This window comes from Oncorhynchus keta, chromosome 14, assembly GCF_023373465.1.
Source record: "Oncorhynchus keta strain PuntledgeMale-10-30-2019 chromosome 14, Oket_V2, whole genome shotgun sequence".
Lineage (NCBI taxonomy): Eukaryota > Metazoa > Chordata > Actinopteri > Salmoniformes > Salmonidae > Oncorhynchus > Oncorhynchus keta.
In genome coordinates this window covers 54,979,269-55,006,750 of record NC_068434.1, presented here as the reverse complement: position 1 = coordinate 55,006,750, position 27,482 = coordinate 54,979,269, and the positions used below count along the sequence as shown (strand labels likewise).

General features: G+C 40.1%; 1 protein-coding gene across 1 annotated transcript in view; it reads right to left on the bottom strand.

The window, feature by feature from the left end:
* LOC118393628 (protein kinase C-binding protein NELL1-like) overlaps window positions 1–27,482 on the bottom strand; it is a 398,605-nt gene that overhangs the window by 89,691 nt on the left and 281,432 nt on the right. Inside the window, exon 13 of the mRNA XM_052461927.1 lies at window positions 12,141–12,266. Within this exon, the coding sequence (XP_052317887.1) occupies window positions 12,141–12,266 (126 nt within the window). The remainder of the gene's footprint in view (window positions 1–12,140; window positions 12,267–27,482) is intronic.

The following is a 27,482-nucleotide window of genomic DNA, read 5'->3' as shown; positions in this document are numbered from 1 at the left end:
GTGAGTATAACAGAACTCACAGGGCAGGCAATCTTTCAAACTAGTTTTGAAATCCTGAAAGTTGGGGCAACTTTGACGTCATCGCCCCCTCCCTTCCCAACAAGTTATGGATCTGGAAACACTTCCTATGTCTTCAACTAGATGTCCTCATTCCGTAGAAAGTGTAATGGAGCATTTGCTGTGAACTTTGACCTAATGGGAAGGAAAGTAGTAAGTGTCGCAAAAGATTTCCATGTGCTTGAAGGCGCGTTTGCGTTCGAGTGCTTCGGCTGTTCCAATCAGCCCCAGATGAACATGAATGGTCCGGTTGGAATGCTATTCAATCTGTATGATTATAACATCCTGAAGATTGATTCTGCACTTAGTTTGACCAGTTTTGTCGACCTGTAATATGTAATTTGGAAGTTTTGATGCAAAGTTATCCTGGACCAGAAGTCATTTTTTGGGCACTTGAGCTGAAAGTGGTAGCAAATGCTGCTACTTGGACACTAGAATTGAACATTATGAAACAAAACGATTTACTGTTGAACTAGGACACCTTGCACTACATTCTGATGGAAGATCATCATAAGTAAGGGAATATTTATGTTGTAATTTTGTATTTCTGTTGACTCCAACATAGCGGAGAAATATTGTTACGTCTGAGCGCCATCTCAGATTATTGCAATGTTAGGCTCTTTCCGTAACGTTAACAAAAATGTGACACAGCGGTTGCATTAAGAACCAGTGTATCTTTTTAATTATATGTAGAACATGGATCTTTAGTCAAAGTTTATGATGAGTATTTCTGTTATCTGGCGTAGCTTTCTATAATTCCTCTGGACATTTTGGAGAATTTTCTGAACATGGCGTCAATGTAAACCAAGATTTATGGATATAAAATGCATATTATCGAACAAAACATAAATGTACTGTGTAACATGTCATATGACTGTCATCTGATGAAGATTTTCAAGAGGTTAGTGAATTATTTTTTTAAATCCTGCTTTTGTCAATTTATATTTTGCTGGACAAAATGGCTGTTTTTTCTTTGTTTTGGTGGTGGTCTATCATAAATATATGCTGTGTTCTTGCCGTAAAACATAAAACAAATTTGACACGCTGGGTAGATGAACAAGGTGTTTATCTTTCATTTGAGGTATTGGACTTGTTAATGTGTGGAGGTTAAATATTTCTAAGAATATTTTTGCATTCCCTGTGCCACCGTTTCAGCTGAACGGGGGGGGGGGAGTTCCTGTTGGGGACCTATAGCCTTAAGAAGTTTTAATATATAATAATATGGCATACCAACCGTACCAACCTTGTCACAACACAACTGATTGGCTCAAATGCATTAAGAAAGAAATAAATTCCACAAATGAACTTTTAAGAAGACACACCTGTTAATTAAAATGCATTCTAGGTGACTACCTCATGAAGCTTGGTTGAGAGAATGCCAATAGTGTGCTAAACTGTAATCAAGGCTACTTTGAAGAATCTCAAATATGAAATATATTTTCATTTGTTTCACACTTTTTTAAGTGCGAGAGAACAGCTCACTGAACATTACTCGCCCTAGCGGAGCTGGTTAGGCTGTTATGTTATCCAGATTGCAACTTTGCTGTCAGATTGTCTGTTTGTAAATTCAGAGCGTTCCGCGTTGAGTGTACAGCGGACGCTCTGGCCGATGGATTACTGACATTTTCTGACACCGGCCATATTCAACGGGTGTTGAGCGTTCGTAATTTCATAAGTTATTCTGCGCTCTGGCACACTCAGACGAGAATGCTCTGAAATCGAGATAGATGGCCTGACTGAATTTACGAACGCACCCGAAATGGTTACTTGCAAAGGTGTAGTCTTTTGTTAAGACATGTAGCTAGCTAGCTACAATGAACCATAGGTAAACAATGAACCATATTCACAATGCATGACGTTATTACCCTGCATGAATCTGCAGGTTGCTAGCCAACCAGGTTCAATGTTAGCTAGCTAACATTAGGCTATAGCTAACCAAGTAAATGGCTCTTTCTGTCAAAATTAGAAACATATAATATCTGATAATTTATGTAGACAGACTATCTTACCCATATACATCATTCATGGTTGGACATGTCTCCTATAGGATGCCATGGTTGCCCTTAGTTTTAAGATGTAATCCGTAAGCTTTAATACTCAAATTCCACTGATTTCAAAACTCAGTCCTTCAGAACAGAAAGTGGAGCAATTTTAATATACGATTCATAAAGTAAAAAAAGCTGCATTAGACAGGATTACCTAGATGTAATTACAATCTCAAATAGACAGAGTGCTAAATGGCAGACTAATCCTAACTCATCTCTCGGCATGTCCAGCCCACTCATTATCTCAGCCAATCATGGCTACGGGGAAGGTTTCCCCCTTTTACCTTAGCTAAACCAACTGGCCTCGTAATTTAACTATTTTATTTGGATTTACAGATGGCATACAAGTTTGTTATTAAGGCACATGAAAGTTCACATGTTCGAGAAGGCATTTCTGACAAAAAAAGGCATTTTGATTTTTAAAAATGTTTATGTTCAAACGACTCTCCTAGTAGTAACCTGTGACATACGCCTAGTTTCCTGAAACGGGTCACACATTCAAAAAAAAATATATGGGGGATTGGAAATTATGCAGATAATTACATTGATGGAATCTATATGCACTATTAAAGCTGATCTACCCCCTAACAAACATTTAAGAACAAATAATTATATTTATACAACCATAAATCATTATCTTGGGTGTATAAAAACAACCAGAGGAAAAAACAAAGGCGATGACAGTTCTAGCAGAGCTCAGAAAGTTAAGTTCAGCAATGAATGAGAAGCTAGACAACTTCAGTCAATGGACAGCTAAACTTAGACTTGACAAATTAATAAATGAGGCTGAAAGTAGAATCATCGCACTGAAAGAAAGATGCCAACGCAACCTGCAACCAGCTGGAGAATTACTCAAGGAGATCTTCCATTCGCATCTAGGGAATAGCTGAGAATTCTGAAAAGAATGAGAACTTCAAAGATAATCTATTGAAGGGCCTACTGCAATTACCTCTGGAGCTGAATCCAAACATTGAAAAGGAGCACCATTCCCTCATCCTCGAGCCCTTGGAAGAGAATACGCCCCGAGATCAAACCTGGTCAAGTTCTCACTCTACCACACAAAGCAACGAATACTGCTCAAGGAATGGGGAATGTAGGGACTAGAACACCAAGGAAAGTGAGTGTCATTGGTCAGCTGAATACAACGCAAGAGGAAACAGTATGGAGAACTAAAGGCACAATTATTGCAGAAAAACATTAAGTTCAAGTCTATCCACCCTGCCAATCTGAAGGTGTTCCTAGACACCGGCACAGTGACCTACACCTCTACTTGGGAGGCTGCAGATGGCATCAAACACCTGGGGATCCAGACAAAGATGTCCGATGCGGAGCAAGAGGAGTGGGACCTTCATTTGGACGGGCTGGACCTTTACTTGGCCGACTTGGGATTGGGAGAATGTGGACAGTCACCGGCTACCTCAGAGGGAAAAAATTAGATACATGTTGCTGATGATGACTCCAACAGACCGGTAGGATTTGATGTGAGGTATACAAATAGGACAATGGACGATACTCCAACAGATGAAAGGTGAAATTTGAATCCATAAAAATGAAGAAATATAATGCATTGTGAATGTATTCAGACCCCTTGACTTTTCCCACAGTTTGTTACGTTACAGCCTAATTCAAAAATGTATTCAATTGTTTTTTCCCCTCATCAATCTACACACAATAACCAATCATGACAAAGCAAAAACAGGTTTTTAAAAATACAAAACTAAAATATTACATTTCTAAGTATTCAGACCCTATTATTTGGCCGCCATTACAGCCTCAAGTGTTCATGGGTATGACGCTACAAGCTTGGTCCATCTGTATTTGGTGAGTTTCTCCCATTCGTCTCTTCATATCCTCTCAAGCTCTGTCAGGTTGCATGGGGAGTGTCGCTGCACAGCTATTTTCAGGTCTCTCCAGATATGTTCGATTGTGTTCAAGTCCGGGCACTGGCTGGCCCACTCAAGGACATTCAGGGACTTGTCCCAGAGCCATCCCTGCATTATCTTGGCTGTGTGCTTAGGGTCGTTGTCCTGTTGGAAGGTGAACCTTCGTCCCAGCCTGATTTCCTGAGCGCGCTGGAGCATGTTTTCATCAAGGATCACTCTGTACTTTGCTACGTTCATCGTTCCCTCGATCCTGACAAGTCTCCTAGTCCCTGCTGCTGAAAAACATCCCCACAGTATGATGCTTTTAGCACCATGATCCACCTTTGGGATGGTGCCATGTTTCCTCCAGATATGACACTTGGCATTCAGACCAAAGTGTTCAATCTTGGTTTCATCAGACCAGATAGTCTTGCTTCTCATGGTCTGAGAGTCTGGCCAGGAGGCCAGCTCTAGGAAGAGTCTTGTTGGTTCCAAATTTCTTCCATTTAAGAATGATGGAGGCCATTGTGTTCTTAGGGACATTCAAAGATGCAGATTCTTTTTTTTTTACCCTTCCCCAGATCTGTCTCGGCGCTCTAAGAACAATTATTTCAACCTTATGGCTTTGTTTTAGCTCTGACATGCACTGTCAACTGTGGGACATTATGTAGGCCAGTGTTTGCCTTTCCAAATCATGTCCTTTCAATTGAATTTACCACAGGTGGTCTCCATCCTTGATGTTTCTCCAACTTGATTGATCAATGGAAACAGGATGCACATGAGCTCAATTTCGAGTCTCATAGCAAAGGGTCCTAATACCTATGTATGTACGGACATTTCCTTCGACTTCATGACTTGGTTTTTGCTCTGACATGCACTGTCAAATGTGGGACTTATATAGACAGGTGTGTGCCTTTCCAAATCATGTCCAATCAATTTTTCACATGATGATCAATGGAAACAGGATGCACCTGAGCTCAATTTCGAGTCTCATAGCAAAGGGGCTGAATACTTTTGTAAATAAGGTTTTTCTGTTTTTTAATACACTTGCAACAATGTCTAAAAAACAGTTTTCGCTTCGTCGTAATGGGGTATTGTGTGTAGATTGAGGTACATTTTTTAAACATTTCATCCATTTTAGAATAAGGCCGTCACGTAACAACATTTGGAAAAAGTCAAGGGGTCTGAATACTTTCAGAATGCACTGTATATACAGTACCAGTCAAGTTTGGACATACCTACTCATTCAAGGGTTTTTCTTTCATTTTAATATTGTCTATGTTGTAGAATTATAATGAAGACATCAAAACTCTGAAATAACACACTGAATCACGTGGTAAACAAATCAAAATATATTTGAAATTCTTCAAAGTAGCCACTCTTTGCCTTGATGACAGTTTTGCACTCTCTTGGCATTCTCTTAACCAGCTTCATGAGTTAGTCACCTGGAATGCATTGCAATTAACAAGTGTGCCTTGCTAAAAGTTCATTTGTAGAATTTATTTCCTTCTTAATGTGTTTGAGCCAATCAGTTGGGTTGTGACAAGGTAGGGGTGGTATACAGAATATATCCATATTTGGTAAAAGTCCAAGTCCATATTATGGCAAGAACAGCTCAAATAAGTAAAGTGAAGTGACTGTCCATTACTTTATGACATGAAGGTCAGTCAAAAAACGTTGAAAGTTTCTTCAAGTGCAGTCGCAAAAACCATCAAGCGTTATGATGAAACTGACTCTCATGAGGACCGCCACAGGAACGGAAGACCCAGAGTTACCTCAGCTGCAGAGGATAAGTTCATTTGAGTTGACTGCACCTCAGATTGCAACCCAAATAAATGCTTCACAGAGTTCAAGTAAGAGACACAGCTCAACATCAACTGTTCAGAGGAGACTACGTGAATCAGGCCTTCATGGTCGAATTACTGCAATGAAACCACTACTAAAGGACATCAATAATAAGACGAGACTTGCTTGGGCCAAGAAACATGAGCAATGGACATTAGACCATTGGAAATCTGTCCTTTGGTCTGATGAGTCCAAATTTTTTATTTTTGGTTCCAACTGACATGTCTTTGTGAGACACAGATTGGGTGAATGGATGATCTCCATATGTGGTACCCATCGCGAAGCATGGAGGAGGTGCTGTGGGGGTGCTTTGCTGGTGACACAGTCAGTGATTTATTTAAAATTCAAGGCACACTTAACCAGCATGGCTACCACAGCATTCTGCAGCGATATGCCATCCCATGTGGTTTGCTCTTAATGGGACTATTATTTGTTGTTCAACAGGACAATGACCCAACACACCTTCAGGCTGTGTAAGGGCTATTTGACCAAGAAGGAGAGTGATGGAGTGCTGCATCAGATGACCAAGCCTCCACAATAACCCAACTTTAACCCAATTGAGATGGTTTGGGATGAGTTGGACCACATTGTAAAGGAAAAGCAGCCAACAAGTGCTCAGCATATGTGGGAACTCCTTCAACACTGTTGAAAAAGCATTGCAGGTGAAGCTGGTTGAGAGAATTCCAAGAGTGTGCAAAGCTGTCATCATGTCAAAGGGTGGCTACTTTGATGAATCTCAAATATAAAATAGTTTTTGACACCTTTGTGGTTAATACACGATACCATATGTGTTTATTTCATAGTATTTAATAGTGTTTTATTTCATAAAAAGATAGTTAAAGGGATAAAGGAAAGTATGTAGGACAATGTAAATACATGATTTCAATATGTCTAATACATTTGGATTTGGGGCCTGTAAAATTTTCGTAATGCAACCTATACAAAATTGACAGGGAACATGATCTTCAGGAAATAAAATGAAGGTTGGGTAACATTGGATAAAAAAAGTTTCTGGACAAACTACAAAAAAGAAAAAGAAAACCCCCCTGGTTTACATACACTGAATTAGTATTTGGTAGCATTGCCTTTAAATTGTTTATCTTGGGTCAAATGTTTCGGGTAGCCTTCCACAAGCTTCCCACAATAAGTTGGGTGAATTTTGGCCCATTCCCCCTGACAGAGCTGGAGTAACTGAGTCAGGTTTGTAGGCCTCCTAGCTCGCACATGCTTTTTCAGTTCTGTCCACAAATGTTCTATAGGATTGAGGTCAGGGCTTTGTGATGGCCACTCCAATACCTTGACTTTGTTGTAATTAAGCCATTTTGCCACAACTTTGGAAGTATGCTTGGTCATTAGTCACTCCAACCTAAGTGTATGTAAACTTCTGACTTCAACTGTATTTATATATTGGGCTAATTGAGGTAGTATGTACAGTTGAAGTCTGAAGTTTACCGTGGCCATCACAAAGCCCTGACCTCAATCCCATAGAACATTTGTGGGCAGAACTGAAAAAACGTGTGCTTGCAAATGACTATGACTATTGTAGCTGGAAACAGCAAATCCTTTATGGAATATCTACATAGGCTTACAGAGGCCCATTATCAGCAACCATCACTCCTGTGTTCCAATAACACGTTGTGTTAGCTAATCCAAGTTGATCATTTTAAAAGGCTAATTGATCATAAGAAAACCCTTATGCAATTATGTTAGCACAGCTGAAAACTGTTGTGATGATTAAAGAAGCAATAAAACTGGCCACCTTTAGACTACTTGAGTATCTGGAGCATCAGCATTTGTGGGGTTGATTACAGGCTCAAAATGGCCAGAAACAAATAACTTTGTTCTGAAACTCATCAGTCTATTCTTGTTCTGAGAAATTAAGGCTATTCCATGTGAGAATTTGCCAGAGGAAGAGAGGCTATGCATCAGAAAAAGAAATGCAGCAGCAAACATGAGCGCACACACATACACACACACACCCACACACCCACACAGAGCAGAATGTCTTTTGAAGAAGCAGCAGATTATGGGAGATAGACATCAGTCCTGATGGCAGTATGCTTTGACGCCGATGAGTGCCAGACACTGGGGACATGATTCGTACATTAAATCTTTATAGATGAGCTAAATATAAATGCTATATTCTCAAAGCCAATTACGGATGGATGAGATCTGCGATGTGCAAGCTCGGAGTGAAACTCAGAGCGTCTGCTGAACTTTCCCTCTTGTATAGTATTTTATGGGTCTTTCTAAATTGGTTAGTAACGAGCCAGCCTGCTGGCGTGACCTCCATTTTGAGGAGTTAATGTATACTTGTGGGGTTGCCAAGGTTCCCACGACCGTCACACCTGAGTTCTACATTTATTACTTGTATAATTGGAATTGGATTTTTTTACATTTTCATTATTCATATCTGGGGTAAATATAATCCTTTCCATCTCTAGAATTTCTGAAAAATAAATGTGCCAACTGTTGCATAAAATGTATCTTGCCGTGAATTACCGCAAATCGCGTATTGTCGGGCTGCAACAGTGTGCCTTGATATTTCAAATCTATAAATTATAACTAAATAAACCCCCAAGCAATTGGACATATGGATTGGTTGAATGAGTAGCAATTGGCCGAGGCATTTGCATTGGTGGATCATACCGTACCAAACGTGATCGCAACCATTTGACCAGAGAGCCTGAAGTGTTAGCCAGTTATGGGAGCTCCAGCCATAGAAAAACAATTAAATTGTCAACTAATTTTAAATTAATACAGAGTTAACATGTTAAGGTACATGATTTATGCATACGTACTTTGGATGGTGTCCTCATTGATCGTGTCCCCACCTATACATATCTGGGCATCTGGATTGACAAAAAGCTATCTTTCAAAAAGTATGTTGATGAGTTAGTTAAGAAATTAAGAATTCAAATAGGCTTCTATAGGAACTGGTCCTGTCTTTTTTTAAATAGCTGAAAACGAATAATTCAGTCAACATTCCGATTATTGACTATGGCGGTATCGATTTAATCTATTGCTTTTCTGACCAATCTACTTGGCTGCTAGGTGTTTGTAATATTTTGTCTACTGAGAGAGATGTTCTTACATAAACACTTGTTATGCTTTCGCCCAAAAGCTGTATTGAATTCTGACACGCACGGTGGATTAACAACAAGCTAAGATGTATTTTGCTATGTATGGCACTTGTGATTTCATGAAAATTAAATATGTTTAGTAATTTTATTTAAATTTGGCGCGCTGCAATTCAGCGGGTGTTGATGAAAATGATCCCGCTAACGGGATGGGTGCATCAAGAAGTTAATAAAATACAAAAATAAACTCATTTAGTTTGTGGTACTGTTATTAATCACCTGAGTGTCCTCGCCAGCCAGGGTAGTGCAATAAGTCCTTCTGGAAGTGCAACGAATATGATTATTTCGAAAGCCGATGTCAGATAATGTTCGCTCCAAGTTTTGCTGGATACGCGGTTCTTTCAGCTCCTGTAACATCATCTGGAGGAGCTCCTGCAATACTTTTAAGGCAAGGTCGGACATCACCAACAAACTAACATGGTCCAAGCACACCAAGACAGTCGTGAAGAGGGCATGACAAAACCTATTACCCCTCAGAAGATTCTATAGCTACACCATCGAGAGCATCTTGACGGGTTGTATCACTGCCTGGTATAGCAACTGCTTGGCCTATTACCGCAAGGCACTACAGAGGGTAGCTTCCTGCCATCCAGGACCTCTATACCAGGCAGTGTCAGAGGAAGGCCCTAAAAATTGTCAAAGACTCCAGCCACCCTAGTCATAGACTGTTCTTTCTGCTACCGCATGGCAAGCGGTACCGGAGCACCAAGTCTAGGTCCAAGAGACTTCTAAACAGCTTCTACCCAAAAGCCATAAGACTCCTGAAGATCTCACAAAATGGCTACCCAGACAATTTGCCCTGTCGCCCCACCCCCTCCCCCTTCGCCCTTTACGCTGCTGCTACTCGCTGTTATTATCTATGCATAGTCATTTTAATAACTCTACCTACATGTACATATTACCTCAACTTCCTCCTGTCGCCATCCTGACCCTAACAGAATTGGCTAACATTTGGGGGAGGCAATTTGTTTCAGGGTACATTAAATTTGACCTCAGGGAGAGTTATTTGTCATTTCCTGTTCATGTGATTTAACAAACTGCATGGACAAGAAATGAAAAGTAACTCTCTCAGAGGTCAAATACACTCTACCCTGAAACAAATAACACCCCCATCTTAACATTCCTCCTTTCCCAGAATTGGCTAACATTCTGACATGCTAGATGTAAGAAATGACAGAGGTGGTGGTGTCATTTGGAAATGTGAATTTTGATTTTCCAATCAGACAAATCAATGGTGCTATTCAGTGGGTTTTTGCATTATTACATCCTCGAAAACACTGTTGCTGATGAGCTATTCTGTTGATAATCTGCACGCCACTAAATGCATAGCCTGTATCCCAAACGGTTGCCTTATTCCCCATGGGCCCTGGTCATAAGTAGTGCACTATATACTGTAGGGAATAGGGTGTCATTTAGCATGCACACATATAATAATCCACCACAACACAAACTAATTGGAGGCATTGCATGCCCAGAGGATTGTGGCAAGCAGTTTGATTTCCCTAAATCAGAAAGTATCAGAAGTAAACACAAGCTTGGCTTGTTTGAATCAGATGAAGAGTCCCAGCTAATGTCAACAGACAGTAGATGTGCACATTTCCATAATTCAAAGGCCTAATCTGTGATATGGAAACAATGTATAGCCTTAAAATATGGTTTCACCTCACAGACTGTCAATCCTTGCATCTAAAGCTTGGTCTATCTAATTTGAGAATTATTACATTTCTCCAGCCCCATCCCTTAGATGGTAAACCAAGTGGGGTGGGGGCTTCCATTTTGTTGTTTTTCTTATTCAGGATTGGGCCTTAAACTTAATTAGGTAGTTTGTTTATCTGATATAAGATCTGCATCTCCAACCCCCCCACGTCTTTCCCACCTTTTTAAAATGGTCTCTTACCTGACAGCCCCAGTTTAACTGCAGTGTGTGGTGTGATAGAAAAATTACGTAATCAACTGATCTATTTGATATTAATGGTTAACAATTCATTTTTAACTAATAGTAAGACATTTCTGTCCTACTAGTGTCTGTGTTTTCATGGGCTCCACTCTAGTTCCCTGCAGCTAATCTGGGTTTATGGTCACTGGAGATGGCTTGAGCTGACAAATTAGTTAAAGACTGAGTTACATAGACAAGAATGTGTTTTCCTAGAGATAGCTTAGGAGTAGAACGATCCCTGATTGTCTCATAATCATCCTTGCACCTGGGAAACTAAGCCAGGGTGGGGTTAAGACAACGACCCACATGCAGATAACGACAGGATGAACCCAGAGTGCATTATGATGCTCCTTGGTCTGCTTGAGGGGGGTTGAACCAACCATGACTGAGCATTGTTAGTGTCAGCTATATGTAGTACTCTGCATTTGTGTAAAATGTAGGTTACTCGGTCCAACACTCAAGGGTGTGGGGTCGACCAGCCTCATTATTACAATAATTAATCAATATTAAATGAACAAGTCTATCTCAGTCCTAAATTTTCCACGACAGCAACCACGTCCTGACCCCAGTTTGACAACAGTGTGGAGCTGCGTCCTGACCCCTCTCCAGCTGAAGGACAGTGTGTGTGGCTCCAGAGTACACCGACCTGAGGTCAAATGGCTCTCACAACCACTCACGGTCTTCTGAGAGGCAGAGAGAGAAGGATGCTCAAGTCACCATGAGCTGTAATGTGTTGCTTCTCTCAACCAGCACTGAGTAAAACTATAAAATTATAAAACTCTGTTTTCAAGCTTCTCAGAGTGCTGATATAGGTTCAGCTCTCTGGGTCCATGTAATCTTATTCCTTGTTATCTAAAGGGCTAAACTGATCCTAAATCAGCACTCCTTCACTGAGAAATGTTGTACTGCTCCTGTTCTGTAGTTTTATACAAATCTCAGACTAAAACAAGCTGAGAGGATTAATCTGGCCTACTTTAGCACTGTGAGAGTTGTGTGTTAACTATGAGAAGTGAGTGCACTCTGTGTTTACCAAGACACAATACTTGCCAACCTTGAGGTCTCATGGTTGGCAAGCATTTCACTGTAAGGTTTACACCTGTTGTATTCGGCGCATGTGACAAATAAAATTAGATTTGAAATGACCGATAATCCTCAGGATGTTAGTTACGGAAAATTAGGAAGTGTATGTGTGGGTGTGTGTGCTTGTGTTGGCCTACCGAAACGTTCAAAGTATGTGTGTGCATATTTGGCCTACCTGTGCAGGAATAGTCATCCACTCTGATGAAGCCAGGTAGACAGTCACAGCGATGGCTGCCGAGTAGGTTCACACACGCCGTGTTAGCCTGGCAGTAGTGCATCTGGGTGACACACTCATCGATATCTGAGAGAGGAGAACCCACACAGAGGAGTTGTAAATATATAATATTTTATATATATATTGTTTATGGGTAGTGACAGTTGGACTGTAGAGAGAGGGACAGGGCCCCCCCTAGGTGCACATTTAGTTTTTTTGCCCTAGCACTACATAGCTGATTCAAATATCCAACTCCTCATCAAGCCTGAATTATTTGAATCAGCTGTGTAGTGCTCTGGCAGAAAACAAAACGCGCAACCAGGGGGGGCCCCAGGACCGAGGTTTCGGAAACCCTGGTCTAGTGGTTAGTGCTGTAGACCCCAGGCCACATGTACCTGTATCGGTGTGGGTTCAAATCTGTCCCACTACCTTTTGATACTCTCACATCTTATTTTACCCCACTATGCCTCTACGAATGTTCAATTATTTTTTTTTAAGTTTGAAAAAAGAAGTGGAGTTCACTCCTTCAGAGAGAAAGAGGGAGCATCCCAAGTGACACCCTCTTCCCTTTATTTAAATGTATTTATTTTTTATTTCACCTTTATTTAACCCGGTAGGCCAGTTGAGAACAAGTTCTCATTTACAACTGCGACCTGGACAAGATAAAGCAAAAGCAGTGCGACAAAAACAATAACACAGTTAAACATGGGATAAACAAAAGTACAGTCAATAACACAATAGAAAAATATGTATACAGTGTGTGCAAGGCAATACATATGCAATAGTTGCGTAGTAATTACAATTTAGCAATTAACACTGGAGTGATAGATGTGCAGATGAGGATGTGCAAGCAGAAATACTGGTGTGCAAAAGAGCAGAAAAACAAATATGGGATGAGGTAAGTAGTTGGTTGGATGTGCTATATACAGCTGCAGCGATCGGTAAACTGCTCTGACAGCTGATATTTATAGTTAGTGATGGAGATATAAGTCCCCAACTTCAGTGATTTTTACAATGCGTTCCAGTTATTGGCAGCAGAGAACTGGAAGGAAAGGCGGCCAAAGCAGGTGTTGGCTTTGGGGATGACCAGTGAAATATACCTGCTGGAGCGTGTGCTACAGGTGGGTATTGCTATGGTGACCAGTGAGCTGAGATAAGGCAGAGCTTTACCTACCCAGACTTATCGATGACCTGGAGCCAGTGGGCTTGGCGATGAATATGTAGCGAGGACCAGCAAACGAGAGCATACAGGTCGCAGTGGTGGGTAGTGTATGGGGATTTGGTGACAAAACGGATGGCACTGTGATAGACTGCATTCAATTTGCTGAGTAGGGTGTTGGAGGTTATTTTGTAAATGACATCACCGAAGTCAAGGATTGGTAGGATAGTCAGTTTTACGAGGGTGTGTTTGGCAGCATGAGTCAAGGAGGCTTTGTTGCAAAATAGGAAGCAGATTCTAGATTTAATTTTGGATTGGAAATACTTAATGTGAGTCTGGAAGGAGAGTTTACAGTCTAGCCAGACACCTAGGTATTTACAGTTGTCCACACATAGTCAGAACCATAAAGAGTTGTGATGCTAGTCAGGTGGACAGCGATCGGTTGAAGAGCATGCATATAAATTTACTAGCATTTAAGAGCATTTGGAGGCCACGGAAGGAGTGTTGTATGGCATTGTAGCTCCTTTGGAGGTTTGTTAACACAGTGTCCAAAGAAGGGCCAGATGTATACAGAATGGTGTCGTCTGCGCAGAGGTGGATCAAATAATCACCCGCAGAAAGAGCGACATCATTGATATATACAGAGAAAGAGTTGGCCCGAGAATTGAACCCTGTGGCACTCCCATAGAGACTGCCAGAGGGCCAGGCAACAGGCCCTCCGATTTGACACACTGAACTCGATTTGAGTAGTAGTTAGTGAACCAGGCAAGGCAGTCATTAGAGAAACCAAGGCTGTTGAGTCTGCCGATAAGAATGTGGTGATTGACAGAGTCGAAAGCCTGGGTGAGGCCAATGAAGATGGCTGCACAGTACTGTCTTTTATCGATGCCGGTTATGATATCATTTAGGACCTTGAGCGTGGCTGAGGTGCACCCGTGACCAGCTCGGAAACCGGATTGCTTAGTGGAGGAGTTACGGTGGGATTCAAAATGGTCGGTGATCTGTTTGTTCACTTGGCTTTCGAAGACTTTAGAAAGGTAGGATGGATATAGATCTGTAACAGTTTGGGTCTAGAGTGTCTTCCCCTTTGAAGAATGGGATGTTCGTGGCCAATTTCCAATCTTTAGGAATATCAGATGATACGAAAGAGAGGTTGAACAGACTAGTAATATGGGTTGCAATGGATAGAGCCCTATGGGCCTTGATCAAAGTAGTGCACTATAAAGGGAAGAGTGTGTCATTTGGTACACAGTCATAGAGGGCTGTATCATTACTCAGTTGGGTTTATTTGACCTCCATACAATGTAATTTAATTTTTTTAAATTTGACCTTTATTTAACTAGGCAGGTCAGGTAGCTTCAAGGTTAGAGAGTTATTATTATTTAAACATTCTGAGCACGTGGAAAGGCACTATTCTGTATATAATTATTATTAAAGGAGTCATCAATATCTGAAGGAGGAGTTACAGTGAGAACAGTCACACCTAAACATGATTCATCCTAAAATGGGAAAGTTGCACGTGTCAAGAACATCGAAATTAGCACCAACTAATCAAATCAAATTTTATTGGTCACATGTGCCGAATACAACACGTGTAGACCACAGTGAAATGTCTACTTAAAAGCCCATTCCCAACAATGCAGAGTTTAAAAGGAAGACAAATATTTGCTCAATAAAAAAGGAAACAGTAACACAATTTAAAAACAACCAAGCTATATACAAGGAATACCAGTACTGAGTCAATTTGCAGGTGTACGAGGTAGTTGAGATTATTTACGTACTACAGTATGTACAGTAGATGTGGGTCGGGGTAAAAGTGACCAGGCAATTAGAAAATACACTGTATACTAAACACTAAGGACATCTGCTTTTTTCATGACATAGACTGACCAGGTGAATTCAGGTGAAAGCCATGATCCCTTATTGATGTCACTTGTTAAATCCACAGCAATCTGTATCGATGAAGGGGATGAGGACGGTTAAATTATTATTTTAAAGCCTAGGGGGGGTTTAACTCAATATTAGGAAGTTGTTCTTAATGTTTTGTACACTCAGTGTATAATAAACATAGTAGCAGCAGCAGCGTTTGTGAAGCGTGAAAGTGTGTCTGTGCGTGGCTTCAATATGCATGTGTGTGCGTGTGTATGTTTTGTATGTATGTATGTATGTATGTATGTATGTATGTATGTATGTATGTATGTATGTATGTATGTATGTATGTATGTATGTATGTATGTATGTATGTATGTATGTATGTTTGAGTGTGCATAGAGCCAATGCAATGCAAAACAATTAAGATTAATAAAGTGGGTGGATGTAAAATATCCTGGTAGCCATATGGGTTGGGCTTAGAAGCTGTTCAGCTGTCTTTTGGACCCAGACTTGGCGCTCTGGCACTGCTTGCAGTGCGGTAGTAGAGAGAACAGTCTATGACTTGGATGGCTGGAGTCTTTGACAACTTTTAGGGCCTCCCTCTGACACCGCCTGGTAAAGAGGTCCTGGATGGCAGAGAGTTCGGCCCCAGTGATGTATGCACTGGGGATTGCATTACCCTCTGCATTACGCATTACCTTCTGTAGTGCCTTGCTGTCGGATGCCGAGCAGTTGCCATACCAAGCGGTGATGCAGCCAGTCAAGATGCTCTCAATGGTGCAGCCAACTAGCACCAATTGAATTTTAAACTCAGCACATTGCAAACATCTCTGATGAGTCGAGCAATTGCCCGTTGCGACCATCGTGCATGAAGACATGAAGAAGCCTAGACACAAAAATACATTGAAGCGAAATGTGTCGAGAGCGGATAATTAACTGCTCATCAATTACTCTGCACTTCACTGTCAACAGCAACTTCGTGCTGGGAAGTGCCCTTGACACACTGCGAAGTAGTAAGTCATCATTACTGAAATTGAAAGCAGTGTGTGTGTGTGTAAAAAAAATAGAGTTAAATATGTGTGTGCATGCATGTACTGTGCATTCAGAAAGTATTGTTTTTGTTGTATTACAGCCTGAATTTAAAATGGATTACACTGAGATTTGTCACTGGCTGAAAATACCACATAATGTGAAAGTGGAATTATATTTTTATGATGTTTATATTTAGAAATTAAATGTAAAAAGAAAAGGTTCAGTATGTTTTCCACCAGACACTAGGTGGTGAATTCATCTTTCAGAATTTTGAAAAGAATAATGGTCAAATGTTGCACAATCCAGGTGTGGATAGCTCTTAAAGAATTACCCAGAAAGACTCACAGCTGTAATCGCTGCCAAATGTGCTTCTAAAAAGTATTGACCCAGGGGCATGAATATTTAAGTTTGGACTCAAACCTCTATTGTCACTATTTTTGACATTATAGAATAATAGTGAAGACATCAAAACTTTGAAATAACACATATGGAATCATGAAGAAACAAAAAAGGTGTTAAACAAATCAAAATATATTTTATATTTGAGATTCTTCAATGTAACCACTCATTGCCTTGATGGCAGCTTTGCACAATCTTTGGCATTCTCTCAACCAGCGTCATGAGGTAGTCACCTGGAATGAAATTTAATTTAGAAAAAAGTACAAAGTTAATTTGTGGAATTTCTTTCCTTCTTAAAACCTCTTTGGTATAGGGAGCAGTATTTTCACGTCCAGATGAAAAGCGTGCCCAAAGTAAACTACCTGCTACTCAGGCCCAAAAGCTAGGATATGCATAAAGATGGTATATTTGGATAGGAAACACTCTAAAGTTTCTAAAACGGTTAAAATCATGTCTGTGAATATAACAGAACTTATTTGGCAGGCAAAACCCCGAGGATAAAAACAAATGTGAGGTCAATGTGTTTTCTAGATTTATGAGGCACCTGGTTGAAGTTCCTATGGCTTCCACTAGATGTCAACAGTCTTTAGAAATTGTTTGATGTTTTTCTTTTAAAAAATGAAGAAGTACGGCTGTTCAGTCTGAGTGTCAAGCCAAGCTCCTTTGTTTGGTGCGCACGACCTGGAGCTCGCTCCACTTTGATTTTATCCGCTATTGAACACAGTATATTCCGTCTTAAATTGTATTGATTATTTACGTTTTAGGATACCTAAAGTTGGATTAGGAAAATTGCTTGAAATGTTTGGACCAAGCGTACAGGTAACTTACTAGAACATTTGCAGTCATGTTGGGCGAGTTGGAACCGGTGTATTTCTGAATCAAACACGCCAAATAAATTGACATTTTGGGGATATAAAGAAGGTGTTTATCGAACAAGAGGACAATTTGTGATGTTTCTGGGACATATTGGAGTGCCAACAGAAGAATATCTTCTTTATTTTGGTGTATTGCACTTGTGATTTTAAGAAAGTTAAATATTTCTAATAATTTGAATTACTGCGCTCTGCAATTTCACCGGATGTTGTCGAAACATTCCGCTAACGGAACGTCTAGACGTAATGTGTTTGAGCCAATCAGTTTTGTTGTGACAAGGTAGGGGTGTTATACAGAATATAGCCCTACTTGGTAAAAGACCAAGTCCATATTATGGCAAGAACAGCTAAAAAGAGCAGAGAAATGACAGTCCATCATTACCTTTAGACACGAAGGTCAGTCAATCTTGAACATTTCAAGAACTTTGAACGTTTCTTCAAGTGCAATTGCAAAAACCATTAAGCACTATGATGAAACTGACTCTCATGAGGACCGCCACAGGAAAGAAAGACCCAGAGTTACCTCTGCTGCAGAGAATACATTCATTAGAGTTAACTGCACCCCAGGACAATGATGCAACACACCTACAATTTCTGTTTGACCAAGAAGGATAGCGATGGTGCTGCATCAGAAAACCTGACCTCCACAATCACACAACCTCAACCCAATTGAGATGGTTTGGGATGAGTTGGACCACAGAGTAAAGGAAAAGCAGCCAACAAGTTCTCAGGATATATGGGAACTCCTTCAGTACTGTTGGAAAAGTATTTCAGGTGAAGCTGGTTGAGAAAATTCCAAGAGTGTGCAAAGCTGTCATCAAGACAAAGGGTGGCTACTTTGAAGAATCTAAAATCTAAAATCTACTTTGATTTGTTTAACACTTGTTTTGGTTACTAAATGTTACTAATATGTGTTATTTCATAGTTTTCACTATTCTACAATGCAGAGACTAGTATAAATAAATAAAAACCCAGGAGGTTTAGGTGTGTCCAAACTTTTGACTGGTACTTTATGAAAATTACATACTTCTGTATTTCATTTTCAATAAATTAGCAACCATTTCTAAAAACATGTTTTCACTTTGTCACTAGGGGGCATTGCGTGTAGAACAGTGAGAGAAAAAAACACAATTTAATCAATTTTGAATTCAGGCTAACAAAACAAAATGTGGAGTAAGTCAAATGGTACGAATACTTTCTTAAGGCACTGTATGTACCAATGTTTTACCTAAAGGTGGGCTGTACTGTACAATCTGTATTGTATGGGGGCCCTAAACAGTAGTCGGTAATGGTACAATACTGTATACGTAAATAGCCTTGCACAAAATGTGGTTTGTGGTAGCCAGAATGGTTAATGGGAGCAGGATATCTTGTTTCTGTAGCTTAAGGCAGCTGATGTACACACCCTAGACAGAATGTTAGTCTATTGCAGGGCCTTATCCCCAATATACCTCCTTAATGCTGAGTGCCAAGCAGAGACACATTCGGTCCCATTTTACAGAAATAGGAAAAGAGAGAGGGCTGAGTGAGAGAGAGACGAGAGAAAAGATGAAAGGCACACACCAAGCCGGGGAGAGATTCTGACACAAAAATACCCAGGTAATACTGTATAAGGTTAGATTACAACCAGGCTAAGCGCATAATTTTTCCTCTGCTAACGTACCTTGAAACTCATCTTTATAAGCATTAAAACACTGATTGAGTTATGGAAAGCTTTAACTATGTACAGACTCGGTGAGCATAGCCTTGCTATAGAGAAAGGTTGCCGTAGGCAGACCTGGCTCTCAAGAGAAAACAGGCTACGTGCACACAGCCCACAAAATGAGATGGAAACTGAGTTGCACATCCTAACCTCCTGCCAAATGCATGACCATATTAGATACACATATTTCCTTCAGATTAAACAGTCCCACTAATCATTTGAAAACAAATCCAACTTTAATAAACTCCCACATATATTGGGTGAAATACCAGTGTGCTAACAAACACAATTGTAAATACGACACATATTTATGTGTATTTATTTTCCCTCTTGTACTTTAAAATCAATCCCATATACTATGTTATTACAAAAAAAGGTTTTGGTAATGCCTATATGGAATACTGTCAAATGCTTCTCAAAAATGTCCTCTGGTGGTCAAAATAGCAATAACTTGCAGTAACAGAAGAAATGGGCTGAGAATTAAATGACGTGCCACAGAATGCTGCAGCAGCACGCAGGGTGTGCCGCAACAAAGACATTTGGCTTAATTAATTTCATTAATATTATGGTCTATCCATTAAGAGAAATATTGCCAGTTTGTAAATTCAGACCGTTTCGCTCACGGAGCGCACACTGGACGTTGTGGCCAAGAAGTAGGATTGATTTGAGCGTTCTAGCCTTACAACGGCAGTCAAGCACCCAAGCTAACATTGGCTCACTACTTCCAGACACAAATGAGATCCCTCTGACCATTTTACTGGCCCTAGCAGAGCTGGTAAGGAAGTTTTCGTGTTAACCAGAGCGTTGGTGACTGTAAATGTGCTGCTGGAAACAATTTAATTGTGCTTTTTTTCCCCCCACGTTTACTGACACCGGCCATATTCAACGGGTGTTGAGCGCTGGTAAAGTAATTATTCTGCGCTCTGGTTCACTCAGATGAGAGTGCTCTGAAATCCGAGTACATAGTTGGCTGAACACATGACATTTTTAACAACATTCTTTTCTGATAAAAACTAGTTAATTGCATCTGCCGTGGAGCCCAGTTTCATAATATGACCATATTTCCCAGCTGCTTGCCGTCGTTTTGAAGTAATCGTATTTTATTTATATTGACACTATCTATTTCTGATATTCCTACTATGCAAGTAAACATTTGGCTGTACCGTTTACACCTGTAGAGACCATCCACTTAGCAAGACTTAGCAAAATATTGATATATACAATTAATATTGATATGTGTGGTTGTAACATGATTTTGTGACATACCACAACAATATGTGACCGTATCAAGTGTCCACCACATAAATATAGATATACATAAATGTACATGCATCTGTTTATGTACTGTACATGTGCACCTCACTCAGGTTGTATGGCCTTAACTTATGTATGGAATACTATGTGATAAGTGCATGTGGAACAGTATATAAAGTATGCTAATGTACTGTTGTGAAAGCATTTGGGCAGTGTTGTAAAGTATTTCAGTAAAAATACTTGAAAGTATTTTGGGGGGGTATCTGTACATTAATTTACTATTTATATTTTTGGCAACTTTTACTTCATCAAATTACAAAATAAAATGTATTTTTTATTCCACACATTTTCCCTGACACCCAAAAGTACTTGTTACATTTTGACAAGAAAATTGTCAAATTCACACACTTATCAAGAGAACATCCCTGGTCATCCCTACTGCATTTTATCTTGCAGACTCACTAAACACATGCTTCGTTTGTAAATCATGTCTGAGTGTTGGAGTGTGCCCCTGGCTATCCAATAATAAAATAGAACAATTCAATTGGGCTGTCTGGTTTAATAGAAGGAATGTTAAATTATTTATACTTTTGATAGTTAAGTACATTTTAGCTATGACATTTACTTTTGATGCTTAAGTATTTTTAAAACCAAATACTTTTAGACTTTTACTTCAGACATTTTCTATTAAGGTATCTATACTTGTACTCAAGCAAGACAATGTAGTACTTTTTCTACCACTGGATGTGGCTGGTGTAATGAACATGATGGGAGACAGAGTGCTGGTTTCAAGCACAGGGTGCAGCAGATGTTTATTGTAAAGGACCACAGGATGAGGCAGGTAGCTGGGTCCAGGGGTAGGAAGAAGGTCATACACAGGGGGTCCAAAAACGCAACAGTACAGGCAGGGAAAAAGCTAGTAACATCGTCTGGGAGATCAGGCAATAGATTGATAACATGAAATCCGATCCTAAAGTACAGGTAGGGAATAGGCAAAAGGCGTCATTAGTGAGGCAGGCAAAAACTATCATACACGGGAGGATTCAATTACGGGAAAAACCAGCGCTCTGAATAGAAGTGTGTCACAAAACAAACAATACCTCACAATGATGGGGTGCAAAGAACTAAATAGTGTGTGATAACAGGTGATCAGAATTCAGGTGATTGGGATCTGGAGAGTGAGCTGCGTTCAGGAGATCTATGTGTTTGAGAGTGTGAGCTGGAAAGTGGGCTGGAAAGTGAGCTGCGTTCAGGGATCTACGTGTTTGAGAGCGAGAGTTGAAAGCAGACGTTACAGCTGGGGGTTATAACATTTATTTCAAATGACCCATCAATTTAGACGAGTGTGTCTGAATAAGCGTCCTCTATTATTTATCAAATATTTTTTATCCTTTACACTTTCTGTTTACCTGAAATAATTCCTTATTTTAGTCTACTACAACTTTATTCTTTACCACAATACACTGGCTTAAGAGGGTGGGAGCGATACTGCAGACAAAGAAGAGCTCTTCAGGAGGTGTACCACAATATTCAAGGGACTTTTTCTCAAATGTGGGGTTACAATTCTATCAACTTTCAAAGCATAATTACTTTCCCATTGTGCGTAAACTGCAATGTATAATATACCATTTTGTAGCTCTGAGTCTCTACTTTTATACAATGTAAAAAATAAAATTTAAAATTTTGCTAAATGAGGCCGAATAGAGGTCACAAATGCTAATTCTTGTGCAATTTACACTACCGTTCAAAAGTTTAGGTTCACTTAGAAATGTCCATGTTTTTGAAAGAAAAGCAAAATATGTTTTTGTCCATTTTAAAATAACATCAAATTGATCAGAAATACAGTGTAGACATTGTTAATATTGTAAATGACTATTGTAGCTGGAAATGGCAGGTCATTTTTTTAATGGAATATCTATAGGCGTACAGAGGCCTACTATCAGCAACCATCACTCCTGTGTTCCAATGGTACGTTGTGTTAGCTAATCCAAGTTGATCATTTTAAAAGGCTAATTGATCATTAGAAAACCCTTTTACAATTATGTTAGCACAACTGAAACTGTTGTTCTGATCAAAGAAGCAATAAAACTGGCCGCCTTTAGACTACTTGAGTATCTGGAGCATCAGCATCTGTGGGTTCAATTACAGGCTCAGAATGGCCAGAAACAAAGAACTTTCTTCTGAAACTTGTCAGTATAATCTTGTTCTGAGAAATGAAGGCTATTCCATGCCAGAAATTGCCAAGAAACTGAAGATCTCATACAGCGCTGTGTACTACTCCCTTCACAGAACAGCGCAAACTGGCACTAACCAGAATAGAAAGAGGAGTGGGACAACACAACGGAGCAGGAGGACAAGTACATTAGATGGTCTAGTTTGAGAAACAGACACCTCACAAGTCATCAACTTGCAGCTTCTTTAAATAGTACCCGCAAAACACCAGTCTCAACGTCAACAGTGAAGAGGCGACTCCGGGATGCTGGCCTTCCTCTGTCGAGTGTCTGTGTTCTTTTTCCCATCTTAATCCTTTCTTTATATTGGCCAGACTGAGATATGGCTTTTTATTTGCAACTCTTTTTAAACCCATTATTAAAAAATGGAAAGAATATGGCAACAAACCTGCCAAGAGACGGCCGCCCACCAAAACTCATGGACCAGGCAAGGATGGCATTAATCAGAGAGGACACAAAGAGACCAAAGATAACCCTGAAGGAGCTGCAAAGCTCCACAGTGGAGATTGGAGTAGCTGTCCATAGGACCACAGAGCTGTCCACAGAGCTGGGCTTTACGGTAAGAGTGTCCAGAAAACATATGAAAGAAGGTACTCTGGTTAGATGAGACTCAAAGGGAGATTTTTGGCCATCAAGGAAAACATTATGTCTGGTGCAAACCCAACACCTCTCATCACCCCGAACACTATCCCAGGGACTTGCAAAATGGTCAGAATTGAAGGAATGATGGATGGCGCTAAATACAGGGAAATTCTTGAGGGAAACCTGTTTCAGTCTTCCAGAGATTTGAGACTGGGATGGAGGTTCACCTTCCAGCAGGACAATGACCCTAAACATACTGCTAAAGCAACACTCGAGTGGTTTAAGGGGAACATTTAAAGGTCTTGGAATAGCCTAGTCAAAGCCAAGACCTCAATCCAGTTGAGAATCTGTGGTATGACTTAAAGATTGCTGTACACCAGCGGAACCCATCCAACTTGAAGGTGTTGGAGCAGTTTTGCTTTGAAGAATGGTCAAAAATCCCTTTGGCTAGATGTGCCAAGCTTATAGAGACATATCCAAGAGACTTGCAGCTGTAATTGCTGCAACAAGTATTGATTTTGGGGGGATGAATAGTTATGCATGCTCAAGTTATTTTTTGGGGGTCTTATTTCTTGTTTGTTTCACAATAAATGTATTGCATTCAAAGTGGTAGGCATGTTGTGTAAATCAAATGATACAAACCACCCAAAAAAATCTATTTTAATTCCAGGTTGTAAGGCAACAATATAGGAAAAATGCCAAGGGGGGAGAATACTTTCGCAAGCCACTGTACCTTATGGAACAGCAGGGACTGAAAAGAGACACACACAAGCACAGACGCATGCATACACACATACACACGATAACATATGCACTATATACACGAACACCATTTTGTGTTGTGTGTGTATATATATGGTAGTAGAGTAGTGGCCTTAAGGCACACACTTAAGGTGTTGTGAAATATGTTGTGAATGTGTTTAACTGTGTGTTTCATTTTGCTGGACCCCAGGAAATGGGGTTCCATAATACATACAAATACAATACATTTCTCCAGTTTTGTCCTAATGAGAGGCACTGAGGTTTAATATGTAAGATGTCTCATATTCTACAACATGCTACTACAGATAGTACTCAACGATTGCCCATGAATGTGTAACGGCGTTTTCGTCTTTCTCTCACAGACAATACCTCTTGGGTACAAAGACTTTGATGACTCTAAAGAGGAGATGTGAAAGGTCCCATAACAATCTCCCCTTATATCAAAGTAACTCAACCTCATTGTACCACATGCAAGTATTACCTTTGTAAAACTGGTAGTATTTATTAGAAGCATTAGTAGTTTATTTTAATTTGACTATATACACTATAGTATACCAAACATTCCATGTCCATCATTGTCTCCAGGCTTACAAATCATTCTTTAACCTGTCTCCTCCCCTTCATCTACACTAATTGAAGTGGATTTGACAAGTGACATTAATAAGGAATCATAGCTTTCATCTGGATTCACCTGCTCAGTCTGTTATGGAAAGAGCAGGTGTTCTTCCAGAAATGGACAAGGCCTTTTTGTGATGCTGAGTGGTATGCGGAGCCTGAGAGTTTAGTGTAACAAGCAGCGGGCCAAATGGATTTCACCCCGTTCCTTTCATCTGTGTGCTTCTGTGTGTTTCATCTTGATCATGCCACTGGAGACGATTGAACACTGTGACTAAATCCCCTCCCTTATCGCACAATTACTCCACATGCATGTGCACACGTACGGACACAACATGCACGCACACCACACACAGGCACCCACAACAACAATATACTGTACACACACTCACAACAACACATGAACTAACACAAGCAAAATCACCAAATCAACACACACAAGCACACACACAACTATCACGTTCTGACCCTAGTTATTGTGTTAATTGTTTGTTTTAGTTGGTCAGGACGTGAGTTGGGTGGGCATTCTATGTTTTTTGTGTCTAAGTTGTTTTTCTGTGTTTGGCCTAGTATGGTTCTCAATCAGAGGCAGGTGTCGTTAGTTGTCTCTGATTGAGAATCACACTTAGGTAGCCTGGGTTTCACTGTTTGTTTGTGGGTGATTGTTTCCGTGTCTGTGTTTTACACCACACGGTACTGTTTTCGGTTTTGGTTATTCACGTTACGTTTATTGTTTTTGTAGGGAGTGTTCAGTTTATGTGTTTAAATAAACAACCATGGACATTTACCACGCCGCATATTGGTCCTCCGATCCTTCTCGCCTCTCCTCTTCAGACGAAGAGGAGGAAAGCCATTACAACAACACCACCAATAACCAGTGGTGCATTTAATTTGGGGGATTTAGAATGCAGACCCCCTCTTATCTCCTTTCTTCTCATCTAAGGGGAAGTCATGGTGCAGGAAATGTCCTCCTTATAGAGAGTAGGGGCCTTCTAAAGAATTGTGCTGTGTTGCCGACGCCTGTCTTGTTACAGGCTCTTAATCACACTTTTTTCTGAAGTGACTAACAAGGATGCGTCCCAAATGGCACCCTATTCCCTACATAGTATAGGGAATAGGGTGCCATTTTGGGACACAACCCACGACTAGAGAGAAGAAGAGAGAGAAATTACACCATTCTTCTTCACAGACAAACAGCACAGCTGTCATACCCAAAAGCATGGGGAGACAGTGTAGTTGAAAGCGTAAGGCATAGCCTTCAAATTTACCTGATGCTAAGCTAGTGACGACTTTGTACTATTTCTATGCACAGACAGTTGAGCACTGGAAGACGTAATCTGACACGCAGACACACACACACACACACACACACACACACACACACACACACACACACACACACACACACACACACACACACACACACACACACACACACACACACACACACACACACACACACACACACACACACACACACACACACTCCTACTTAGTCTTATATAAATCCTCATGTATTCGGAACGAGATGGCGGTATGTGTCTATCCCTTCCACACAATCCACAAGATTGCCTCTCTTATTGTTGAAATACATTGACTGGAACGAATTGCAAACATCACCGAAGCTGGTGTTTTATATTTCCCTTCTCTAACTTTAAGCATCAGCTGTCAGAGCAGCTTGCCGATCACTGTACCTGTACACAGCCACTCTGTAAATAGCACACCCAACTACCTCATGCCAATATTATTACTTAACCACTTGCTCTTTCGCACCCCAGTATCTCTACTTGCACATCATCATCTGTACATCTATCACTCCAGTGTTCATGCTAAATTGTAATTATTTCACCTCTGTGGCCTATTGCTATAATTGATTTTAATGAAGTGACCATAATGAAGCTGTTTAAAAGCATTATTGACCTCACAATACGCTATATTATATTGTTTACATAACTTACGTTGCTATGAAGTGGCAGCTGTGGAGATGGACAGTGCATGGGTGTTGAAAGTAAACTTATTTGAGATGGCCTAATTAATTTAAACAGTCTTCATTTTAAATTTGACTTTAGGCTACTAACAAGAAGAGGGGCTTTGTGTTAGAGCCTATTTCTTCCTATTCAAGAAATAAGAGTTTGGCCTACCTGTTTGACAGATGAAATTATAGTCTACTATCTAATTCCTTCAGTCACCATGCACTCTTTAAATATCTCAATGTCAGTGAATGGCTTGGTGTGTAAAATTAAAACCAGGGCTCGAATTGTGGTGGTATGTGATGGTATTATGGCTTTTGTTAAAGAAAATGGCTGAAAGCATAGGCCTAGATATATCTCTTAACGGAACTGATTACATAAAGCCATCTATAACGATGCAAAGCTGTGCAATTGTGGGGTAAGACGTGACTCCAATGCATTTGGGATTTAATTGGTTTGTCTCTATGACATTCAGAGGCTGCACTACAACCTTCTATAGCCGAAGAGACAAAACAAGTACTTTGCTTGGGAAGTAATGTGTGATTGTGTCACTATTAATTGACCTTTAACATTTCAACAGGCTATTAAATGGTATACTAACTCTAAATCAGTCAGGAGAAAGCCAGGTAGCCTATGAAGGAATTAACATTTATTATTTAGGCTAGATTATTATTATTGCGAGGTTATATTACCTAGTGGCCTCATGGGTAGAATGTTATTAGTATTTTTCATAATTTCATAATGAATAAACATTGTTTCATTTTTAAACGCCGACAATCTAGTATTTCTATGTCAAACAGTTGTGTTATATTTCAGTCTCCTGTGATGTGTATATAAAGTGTAATATTGAGAT